Below are 12,239 nucleotides of genomic sequence, written 5' to 3' on the forward strand. Positions count from 1 at the left end.
CCGCCCCTCGCCGACGTTTCCCACAGTTGGTCTCTCTTTCTCGCGGTGACGTCGGCGACACCGGCGGCGCCTCGTGACCCGCACCGATGCCGCTGAGGGAGGAGGGACGCCTCGCGGCAGGTCACGTGGCGCGGAGAGCCCGCCTCGCACCGCGCCGCGCGGGCTGCCGGGGGTTGTAGTCGGTTGGTCGGCCCGGCGCGGGCGCCCAATCCGATGGAGGCAGCTGAGCACAAAGGGGCGGGGCAGCGCGCGGGGTGCGGGTGCCACGTGTCGCCCCGCGGCCGAGCAGTGGCCGCCGTGCCCGGGGCTCCGCGGGGCCCGTTCTCGGCGAGGCGGCTGCCGCGGGCGGGAGCGCCGGCCCGCCACAGCCGGGACGCGACGCGACGGCTTCGGGGGCCCGTGTGGGAACCCTCCTGCAGGGCGGGAATTGCCGCCTGTGAGAGCCAAGGCACGAAATCCTTGGGGGATGGGACGCGGGTTTCACGTTAGAGTCTTGAGAAGAATCGCACGTAGATAGGTGGTGTTCTTGGCACCCGTTAACGGCTCGGGTAATTAGGTAGGTTCTCGTAAGCTGGGGAATGTGGCTTGGGTACCAAATGCTGGCTGAAGGACTCTAAGCTGTTAGCCACTTACCTTCCAGGCTCCTTGGAAACAGTGGCGATGAAGCAACTGTACGGAGACTAATTAAAATACTTTCTAGCAATGTACGCTGTCAATAAAGGGAGCCACGTAGTCATTAGGAAGAGCACAGAAGTTTCAGAATACTCTGCCTGGACAGCAACGCACCATCACCTATTGTTTTGCCTTGCATTAAGGTTGAAAGACAAATAAAACGGGCAAAAGAAAACGTGGAACTTACATTGTTCGTACAGCAGGAGCATCTGTTCCCAGCTGCGGATGGCAGCATAGAAACTGTAATTGGTCTGATGTGTCTGCAATTTGCAGTGTAAGAAATCCTAGAGTGACTTAATGAAACCCCTGGGTGCTGTGGAATTAGTAAAAGATTAATCCTTACTGTATGTGATCTATCTAGGAAGATTTTAGGCTTGTGCTGAAACTTGGGCATTGATGGGAATTAAACTACTCCTCGCAGCCAGGCACACTGGCTTATAGATAGTTATGTGATATTTACATACATTTACAGATATTGGTTATGGACACTGAAACTCATATTAACCAGAGTATCATTGCTATATCTTTTTAAACATTAAAGGACCAGGTTTCATTACTTACGTGAAAGATTACCTGACCTAGAGTTAGTGTCTCATGACTCCATGGCCATGTGGAAATTACAGATTTATCTGTTAATATTGTTTGATTCATAAATAACTAGTTCAAGTTGTTCCTATGCTCAGGGTCTTTTTGTGTTTGTTGTTGAGATGGATCCAAACAGGCATATCATAATCCCATGCATGCAATTGTATCTAGATGTTCTCTTTACAGACAGTGCGTGAAAGTGAGAAAAAAAGGCTAGCGTGAAGAGAAATTGGCTACAGTGCAAAATTCTCAGTCCAGCAGGCTTTTGAAAAAGTTCTGTTAATTCTATCTGTGCACTCATAAGGAAGATCAGTAATCTATGCTGAAGAAAGCAAGCCTAAATGAAAAGCTGCTTTATGACCTTGCAGTTCTAGTGGAAACAGAAAGCAGCACATTAAGAAATACTGTGTAGAACTTGGGACAGGAAGAGTTTGCCCAAGTGAAAATGGGAAGCTGCTTCTAGTGCCCAGGCTACAAAGCAGCCATATGTTTATCTTAATCTTCTAATGCACCGTCCTTTCTGTTGTCACTTCCCACACACCACTAGCTATTTCTTTACCTAAAACACATGAGCAACTAAAGCTGCTGTTCCTACAATACTTAAACCAAAGGTTGATGCTCTTGTTAGGGTAGCCAACTCCCTCTCCTGAAGGAAGCCCGAACCTTTTTAAGAAGCTCACACCCAGTTGGCCTGTAGCCTCTTTCTACCTTTAAATCCAAGGTCACGTAGCAAGACAAGCTGGAAAAGAATGTGTAATTGGATTAACCGTGGTTAAGAAAAACCCTCATGTATTCTTGAATGAAAACAGGTCTACGATGAACAATTCAGAAAAATATACCACATATAAAATGGCTCTGAGCAGCTAATTTTTGTCTAAAAACTTTTGGGTAATCTTTCACATTTTCAAAGCAGATATATTAGAATTTGTCTTATTGTTAAATAATTGTTATGTCAGATTACAGCATGTGGAGTAACTATAGCAGTTTCCTGTTTTGCTATACCAGTAGTTTATTCATTATGCATGTCCCTGAAGAAAAATACAACCAAACTTGTTCTCTCCATAAGGGGAAATTGCAACACAAGTATTTTATCCATGTTCTTTGATAAGATGCTCAGAGTATATTTCTAATGAGTATGCTAAATTTAAAAAAATGTGTATTATTGTCTTGTTCCTTTCCCTTAACTGTAAAACAAATCTTTTCTCCCCTGTTTGAGACAGTATTCATTCAGAAAACTGTGATACATGCAGGTCATTAGGCAGTACTTTTAGTCCTACCTACAGCTGTCAATTAAAAAGGACTATATATCTAAAATAAAATAGAGTAATTGGTTATGTTGTGACCATCTAGCTAACAAGATAAGAATTTACAGAACAGTAGAAGGTAAGGTGGTATTCTAAGCAATTAATAGTTATCTACAGTAATCTTTATAAGGCTTTTACATCAAAATCAGACGTATCTGTCTTTGAGTTCAGAACTTCCATTTTTTGCCAGCAACATCCTTTGTCTTGTCTTCACCATATTTTTCATTTTGCTCTGTCCTACTGCACCAAAATGCATATCCTTTCTGCATTTGAATTTGTAAAAAGAAAAATACCTTCAAACCCTTTCTATACAGCTAAAGGGTAATTGGGGCGTGACTGAAAGTGAGTTGGCAGAAGCCCTAAAACGACTGACGTGGGCTTACATCAATTTCCAGGGATTTATGTCAACCTCTGCGCTTGAGGTCCACGGCATGCATGGCTGATTTGGCTTTTGCTTGCTATTGAGAGATGAAACAGTGGCAGTAATGAGGGCAACTTTATTTCACTCGTGGTTTTGTGAGGAGGGGGTGCTTTTATTTATTCATTTATTTAATATGCATAGGTGGTTTCCATCCTTGCTGCTTTTAGGCTGTGTTATTGCATCCAGATGGGGATACACCTTGATCTGGTCAGAAGCTGGAGTTACTGCATGTGTCTTGAGAAGGAAGGAACGCGCTTCCTGTGGTATTTGAATCCTTTCCAAACTGGGGCTATTTTCTAGGCGTGTTGTGACTTTCGGCTCCAAAAACCTGAGGGCTACATTGTGCTGTGTTTTATTTTCCACACATCATCCTATGCTGGATAGCTAGGAATTCTGGATCTGCAGCCACATCCCAGATCTGTATTTGTCTTGGAGTAATAGGGATTCCTCCCCCCTTCCTATGGGCAGCAAATCAAACCCAGCTGTGCAATTGTAGCCAGAATAGGCTTTGGAAGAAGCATGGTCAGGCATTCGTTCTGCATGATTCAATAAACCAAACAGCCTCGAATTAAGAATTAACACATAAGGTTGTATTTCATGTGCTTGATCTTGTTCCCGTTTGTGGTTGAATCTGGACCTGTTTAGAAGCCACACACACCAGTGTGGCATAGAAAGGGCAGATGAGAAAGCACAGAGAAAGACTCCTGGAATCAGCAGTGTTCCTTGGCTGTACCTATGGTTATGCCTTTTACAGCTGCTATTGAAAAAAGCACGAGTACAAGGGAAATTTTTTGACCAGTCTGAATGTATACTTACACACTTAAACTCATTTGCAAATGGCATAAAAACAAAATTATCACAGCCTTTACGTCTCTAACATCTAACAAGGCACATCCATTTTCTAAGCTTGCAGAATGGTGTTATGTAGGAGAAAGATACTATTTCAGTATACAGGCTATGTTCAAGAAAGTTAAATTCAGCAGTCATATAGGAAAGGGGCTTGCATTCTGCACACAAGGTCATAGGTTATTTATATTTAATATGTGACATCTGGCATTTTAAATAATTTCCTTGGCTAATTACCAGTGCCTGGGTGAAATGTGAAACTTCTGCCGTTGGGGAATTAAAAGGAAAACAAAAACAAAAGCAGATTGGAAAGTTTTGTAGGAAAATTAGGAGTTGTCCTAATTCAGGCATTAGAATACATGGTAACAGCAGATACAGTAAAAGGGAGTAATTTGACTGAACTTGGATAAATTTTAAGTTTTCAGTGAAAATCTGCAGCCATCCTTTTAAGATTCCCTATGCCACGACTGTTAATTACAATTTGATCAATGGGGCATTTGTAATAGCAAGATTACAAAGTTTAAAAAAAAAAAAGATTGCCTACGTGTGTGTTGACAAAAACATACCTACATAAAAACTTAATGAGGTCACAGTCTCATTTAACCATTTTACAGTTTTCCCCAAGAAGTTTCATCGCTCTCCTAAACTTACTACATTCATATTAGTACACTTTAATATATTTTTCTTCAATATATTTTTACATTAACAACCATTGCTTTGCTTTATTGTTTGTTTAACATTCTGCCATGTAAAGCAGACATAACTTCATAAAGTTTGCTGCTACTTTATATTTCTATAGTTTTACGGAGCAGGTTGGAATCCTCCCATTTAGAGGTTACCATCACACATGTTAAAAAGACTAGAGGGTCTAGAAATCTGGCACTTAACTGCATGGCTCTTTTCATAGACTTTATATTCATAGTATTCTGCTCTCAGATCACCAAGTGAAAGTAAAATTATCAGCTGCTTTATTACTGATATCAATATATAAGGACGCTCCAGGCATGAGTTCTTGCTTCTGAAATGATTGCTTTTACAGATACCTTAGAGTCTTATTACAAAGCCTAAAGTGGTTTGTGAGTGAAATCAGATGACAACGGAGTTTGCTATCAGAACAAGAACAACCTCCTTTAATGCACAGTGATGTTTGCATAAGATAAATATTTGTGAAGACTCAAATGAGGTTTCATAAAAGCTCTTAGCCTTGATACAAAGACTAAGGTGTCATTTTACTTACTTTCCATGTTTTAACTTTCAGTTTTGACTGTTCATTAGCCAGCAGACAGTCCTTTTGTACACGACTGCGATATAGAAAATATAGGTTCTGTTCCAATTTCTTGTAGTCTAATTTTCAGACTTTTTCAAAGCGGCACAAGTAACTTGCTATTTATATGGACACTTAAAACACTGCCTGAGTTTCGCTCTAAGGTGAGGATAATACAACTTCTGTTGTTCCTCTTTTCACTTAGATTGCAAATGCCTCTGAGTAAGGACTCTCAAGTCTGGAATACTTCTTATATGCTGTGTTTGAACAGTCAAGCAGCCTGGCTAGATGATTTGGGTTAATGTTTCTCTTTGTACTGGAAAAGGAGAAGCATCACACAACTGTTATAGCAAAATGGAACCCCAGTCTCTGAGCCTTTAGCTATTCTATTCTAGGATCTATACATACTATGATACGGTTCTGTTTTGTTCAAGTGTAATGCATGTGCAGTTTTTCTGTATCCCATATATACATTTGATGTCCTTTGATTAGCTTAGATACAACCACAATCTCATGTGCTTAAGTCATTCCTCCATATATACTGTAATTTAATAAAAGATACATAGTCTTTGCTTATGTATGTATGCCTTATTATGCCTTTGTTTATGCTTATGTATACATAGCCTTTACTAGCCTTTGCTAGTAAATTAAGGTTTCTTTATCAGTATATTAATTGTCTTCAGGGGTAGCAAAAGAATATTTTCCCTCATTACAGCTTTTCACCATAATTCATAATAAGAAAACAGAATACATGTATTACTAATCTTTTCTTGATATGCATATTCCCAGGTTTCTGTGTAAAGCCTGATGGGCTTGCTCTTCGGTGGGAAGGACTGTCAGCCTTGTGCAAATCACTCTTTTGTCCTTGACTCAGATCAGATTAAGCCAACATAAAACAATGGGTTCTAGTGCTGCGGAAAACTTTAAAGGCTCCCTGGTAGTTTGGATCTTGGACTTCTACCTTTTCTCCGTGGGACTGGATCCATTTTGCAGTTGTTAGATCACGTATGCTCACACTACTTGCTTAGTCTGTGCCTAATGAGCTTTCTGACCCAACATCTTAATTTGGATACAAGAGGTTTCAGCTGAGAGGCAACAGGTGTTGAACACTATTACCATATCCCAGCTATGGCAGGTGTTTGTGTGTCTTTTTTGCTGTGATCCATTCCAGTATAAAGTCAAGCAGGCCAGCCAGGTGGTTTACGTTTATTTTTTCCTTTTGCATTGGAATAGAGGCAGTAGTTTTCATTAGCAGCTCTTGCCTCTCAGTTTTTCAGTTGACTGAGTTTCCGCCTGGCTTGCTGTCCAGATTGCATGTAAGAGGGTTGATTCTTCTTTGACAGAGCGAGGGCTGGGAGGTTTAACTATTTGATTCAGTCACAGAATCAATCCTCACCACAGTCAGTCATCTGATATTATGCTGCTTGTCCCCGTCCTTATCTTTCTACCTTAACCCCTTCCCAGGAATAGGCTTAGCTGCATCCTCTGGCTCCTTATATGACAGACTGGATTGGGATAAAGGTACTGCAGTATATTACACATTTATGGAAAGCAGAAAAGACAAAATACAGAAAGGAATAACTGATTAAATACTATCTCAGTATTCTTACGAGCTGGAGAATGAGCCATTCAACTAATGAAGTGACCCCAGCTCTGGAAGAGTATTACTCAGTAAAGGTTCACCCATTTAAAATTAATTTATTTTTGCTGTACTTGCAGATCCTATGTATTAGTTCATCAGATATGTATAAAGAATGGTTTAGCTGTTAATTTATATTGAACAAAATAACAGAGTTTCAATGAAATCTCACATAAAATGGGTTTTTAACATGTTTTCAAACTAGAAACCTTATCCCAAGGATTCATGTCATCTAGTCAGTGAGCAAAAACAAATCATATGATCAGTCTTTTTGCTTTCATTATCAAAAAGGCCAAAGATGTCTGAATATGCACAAATCATCTGTCTACAAACGCAAAATAAAATGTTTGACCTGCTGCTTACTCCTCTGGAGACCAGGGCCTGGTGCTCCCATATGTTAAGAAGAAATAATACCAATAAGCCACAAGGAGGTAACTAATGATAAACTACAGAACAAATATTTTCAGATTAAGAAAACTGGTAAGAGAAAAGGCTAAAGTTGTTAATTCAGCATTATGTCATCATTTGATCAGTAAATAATTCTTACCAAACTTAAATAGATTATCTTCCCATTAAAAAAAAAATTTGTCCGAAACAATTGTATGAATCATGACATTAACAGTGATTCATGTTAAAATAAAGAATACATCCATTCTAAAGCATGATACAGACTTTTGAGTGGTCAAAATCTTTTTTCTCATGTACTTCATTGCATAATGTCCTTTTGAGGCATTAAAATTGCTTGGGTTTGACAGACCGAATATATGATTATGTGTACAATATGTTATGTGCCTTTGTCACTTAAAATATTATCTAGTTTACATTTAAAGCATTCAAGACTGCACTGGTTACTGATAAAAAAGGTAACTATTAATTTTTATTCTTATTCAGTTTGATTTTTTTATAAAGCATTTGCTGATACCAAAGTTCACAATCTGTTGATTGATCAGAAAGCAGCCAAAAATTGCAAAATGTAACATTAGAAAATTGCTCAGCATGCAGGCTACTCTCTCATCTTGTCAATTGCATCTAGTTTCTGTCATTGTTAGGCAAAAATGTCATAGTAGTTACATCCAGAATGGTAGTAACAATAGCGAGGCAAAGAATATAAGGTAATGGAAACAAGTCACCTCCATGATAAAGGTAAGTGATTGGTAACAAGTAGTTTAATATCCCTAAATGAAAGGCGCTATATTAAAGTTAAAAGCTATTTAGGGAGAAAGCAGAATGGAAGACGAAAAAATATATTTGAAAACCTCTATATACTACACATGTAACATCCACGAGGTAGCAGAAACACAGCAAAATGATGTTTTGTCCTTGAAAAATTAAGTTCCTTAAAACCAAGAGGGAGACAAGGTTTGTAAAAGATGCTGGATTGACATCGCCAAAGAAAAGTAATTAGCACAAAACCCAGTTTAGGCAGCAAATTATAAACAGACCAGTGCCCTACATTGTGAACTCCAGTGAGTACACTACAGTGATCTTCACTCCATAGTAGGGAGACTGACATTTGCAAAAAGGATACCAAAGACGGAGGTGTCTTTTTTATATTGATACCTGCAGACTAACACTGCTAAACTATTGGTTGGAAACAGATTCTGATCAGAACTGATTTGATACAGCTTCAACCAATATCCTGAAGATAAGAAGATGCCATATATGCAATATATGCCATATGCAAACCATCTTCAAGGCCTTTTCCACAGATGGAAGACTAAAACAAACCAGAGTTTTAGCAATGACTGCTGTGAAACAAATATCTGGATGAAAAAGAATGCAACCCCCCTGAAGATCTAAAAAAAGTCAGAACTATTACCTGGCACAGAGTAAAGGGTTCTTTCATAGGGACATAATGAGGTTTTAAAGATATGTTTTTGATAAAGATAATACAATGGGGGGAAATTCACAAAAAAAGAGAGTTTGATGACCATTTGAGAAAGAAAAAGAATAATCAAGAAAACAGCAAGAACAATATTCCAACTGGGAATTCATCTAATTACAAGTTAAAAAAGCTTGAAGACTATTGTTTTGCCTATTCTGTCTCCCTTTACTCTTTCTATTTTTATAGACTAAAAGCCAAGCAAAACATTATCAAAAAGATGGACAATTTTTTGACGTAAAATATCTACTGCTGATATGGCATCTAACTTTTATCCTGTTATAAAAAAAGAAAATAGGTAGACTCTAGATACAAGGGTTTTAATGTAAACATCTAGAAGAGAAAGATAAAAGGAGAGTAATGTAAGGAGATGAGTAAATACACTTACAGGTAGGCACCACTGACAGTGCCCTCCACAGAACCACAGCAAGTAAACTAATGCAAATAGGTGCCATATATTCAGACTCTTACCTGGTCAGCCATTGAGACAGCAGGAATAGAGGGTATCAGACTGAAATCCAAGGTCAGACAACAAAGGACACATTTTCAAAAGATTACAGTAGTATGACTGCAACACTGTCACTGTAAATAGATGTTCGTGGCAGGCTAGCTGGGGATAATAGATATCAGCCTATTTCCTATTTAAATAAAACCAAACTGCAACTGAACAGTCCAAAATGTTTTCTCAAGGCACATAAAGAAAAAGATTTTAATCAAGGGGAGGATCCTGAAGAATAACATGTGTTTTAGCAATAGTGTGCTTAGTGGTAATATGCATTTGGTTAAGTTCCTCTCCGAGCAGGAGTTTATGGGTTGAAGTACTTAAAGTGAAAATACCTCACAAATACAGCTGAAAAAAAGGAATGAATTAACCCATAAGACCACCAAAATGACAGGTTTCTAAACAAAATGAGGGAACTTAAGTTATTTTTTGAAATAATATTTTAATATTTATAAACTAACATAAAATTATAAAATACAGGGAAGTGCTAGTACTTTCATGAAAATTTCTTCATCAACTTAATAAATCCTCTTGCTAAACCAGATGTACTCACAGACAAGAAAAGGCGAGGTCTCTGGTATCTGCTACTTAGTTTTCCATTTGAATTAAAACATACACATCTTCTCAAGTTTTGCTCAATTAAAAAAGAAGAAACAATCAATCAGCCATGAAGTGGTTTCTGCTGGGCAGGGATTCAGCAGGAAGTAGTCAGCAGGACTGTATGTACCCACAATCACTATAATGTATGACTTTTTTAGCATGTAGTAGCATTAAGCTGTCCTGATGGCTTTGCCATGCTTTTGCTCAGCAAAAAATGCTGAAGAGAACAACAGCTGCCCTTCTTGGTGCTCTCCTGCAGGCAGACTCTAATCCTCTGGGTTTACACAGTTGTTCAAGAAACATTAAAAGGAAAAGCCTTCTAAAGCACCAGAGGCACCAAATGGGAAACTGCTTGCTCAAGTTTTATCTATATTAAGAAAAAGTGTATTTTAGGCTTTTAAAATTTTTACAGTGGCACCTTCCAAAAACAGTCAATATATTAAAGATCCATATCACAGAATACTGTTTCATATTTATTATCACAAAGGGAGGGGTGTGTCTGCTACAGTAGGACCATAAACTGGAAATGAATCTTTTCCAGTCAAGACAGTACATGAAAGTTATTCGTCTAGCAGCTTCCAAAGTTGTAAACCCAGTTCAACTGGCTACCAGGCTCTGACTGTGCTTGGTACAAAACAACTGGTATGTACCAGTGAATCAGACAAAAGATCAAACTAAAAATAGTTTCAACATCGGTATTTATACACCTTCAGAGTATTAAAAACAGTCTTACTGGATTTCTTGGTCTTTTTCTCATTGGGAAAGCCCTAACAAATTATACCGAGGCTGTTATAAAATTGATTGTAAAAGATTAAAATTAAGCTTTAAAATTAGAGTAGAAAACAATTGTAAGCCAAGAAATGTTAGAGTAAAACTTGAAAGAAATCCAAACTTGTTAAGGCATAGAACTTCATATAGTATATCCAAGCAATGTTAACTCTTTCCTATAACAGTCCTTTAGCTGGAAAATAAATTTGATCCATCTTTTAAGTATGATTTTAATCTGGAATTACAATCTCTTACTACAGTAAATTATGTCAAACATTTGGTATTAATGTACAGCGTTGATGGTGTCAATAACTTTGTGAAATATCTAAAACTCTTCTGTTAATTAAATGTAACATCAATTCACTGTGTTAGGCTTCACGTTAGGAAATAGTAACTGTATGTGGTTTATATTGCTAAGAGAATCACAAATAAAAAAGATCCTAAAAGGAAAAGAATGGTTGCCAGTAAACTGTACAAGACCAAAGGTTAAGTAACTCTCAGAACATGAGGTTATGGGTCAAAGTAGTTAAAGGGAAAATATCCCAGAAATACATTTCAGAAAATGAACTAATTAACCTATAAAATCACCAGAATGACAGGTATTTAAACAAAAGGGTGGGAATAATTCCTTTTTGGGAAATCTACTTCAATACTTTTAACATAACTGGTCCAAATAGGACTCAAAATTAAAAATTAAATTAGAATTGTGTAGGATTTAAATTCCTTTGTACTTAGTATCTGCATTTCTTGGTAGTGGCTCAATCACTCAAGAAAAACAGTATTCTTAAAGGGAAGTTTTCGTATTTTTTCTGCTTCAGTTTAGGGTCTATTTCTATACACCTTAAGCCAACCTAATTTACAGTTGCCATAGCCTGGCCCTCCACCCTGCCCTTAGCTGCTCAGTGATTTGTGCTGATGTGAGCACTGTGCAGTAAGTCAGCTCAGGGATTTGAGCCAGTTAAAAACTAGCTCTCCAAAGAAAGCAACTTTTTGTCTCAGTTCCCTGAACTGGCTCATTATATGGTAGCATGAGTGGCACAAGGGAGGGACCTCAGCTAGCTCCGTTTCATGCATGTTTGATATAAGGTCCTAGAGAACCCCTGGGACCATCAGCTGTTCAACAGTCAGTGGCTAACCATCTTTATATAAGCCCCATAGTTCACAGTCTAAATAGTGATTTAAACTATAATTAGCTTCAGGTTCCACTAATATGGCAGCTAGTAAATTAAACAGATGAAACTTCACTAAATCTGGTACTTCTGACAAGGGAACAGTAACATCTTTCAGCAGCAAGTCACAAATCACCCCGCATGACTTGTTATAAATTGTTAGCTAGAACCAACAGAGTAAAGGTGCAGTGAGATAGCTGCACCAGTCTAACACTTGCCTGTTACAGAAAGGAGGGTTTCTGCATGCTTTCTCTCGTATGACCCTCAGAGAACTGACTTAACTCACTAAACCAGATGGAAACGTCTCACTCACTTTTCCCGTGTTAATATTCTGCCTGGGGCAGTATAAGGTGGGAATGGAATCACTTTCTTTTGGAAGCAGCGGGTTTTTTCAGCTCAGCTCAGCCTGCCACCTTTGTCTCTGAGGCTATGGATGCATGTCCCGGTCTGATTGCTGCTGGGTTCGGTGAAGAGGTTACCTCTCCCAGCCACCTACACAGCTTACACAGGGAAGCAGCGAACATGCCCTTTTCAGTTACAGTTAAAATAAGCCATGTTAGCCCACACAGCTTAAACAGCAGATCTTC

General features: G+C 38.6%; 1 protein-coding gene across 1 annotated transcript in view; it reads right to left on the minus strand.

The window, feature by feature from the left end:
- NFATC3 (nuclear factor of activated T-cells, cytoplasmic, calcineurin-dependent 3) overlaps nucleotides 1-9,096 on the minus strand; it is an 85,186-nt gene extending 76,090 nt beyond the window's left edge. The window contains exons 1-3 of the mRNA XM_010585219.1: nucleotides 9,085-9,096; nucleotides 634-709; nucleotides 16-458 (exon numbers count right to left, since the gene is read on the minus strand). Coding sequence (XP_010583521.1) covers nucleotides 16-458; nucleotides 634-709; nucleotides 9,085-9,096 — 531 coding nt within the window. The remainder of the gene's footprint in view (nucleotides 1-15; nucleotides 459-633; nucleotides 710-9,084) is intronic.
- Nucleotides 9,097-12,239: the final 3,143 nt, after the last annotated feature.

Source organism: Haliaeetus leucocephalus, unplaced genomic scaffold (genome assembly GCF_000737465.1).
Source record: "Haliaeetus leucocephalus isolate CR32 unplaced genomic scaffold, Haliaeetus_leucocephalus-4.0 Scaffold92, whole genome shotgun sequence".
Taxonomy (NCBI): Eukaryota; Metazoa; Chordata; class Aves; order Accipitriformes; family Accipitridae; genus Haliaeetus; species Haliaeetus leucocephalus.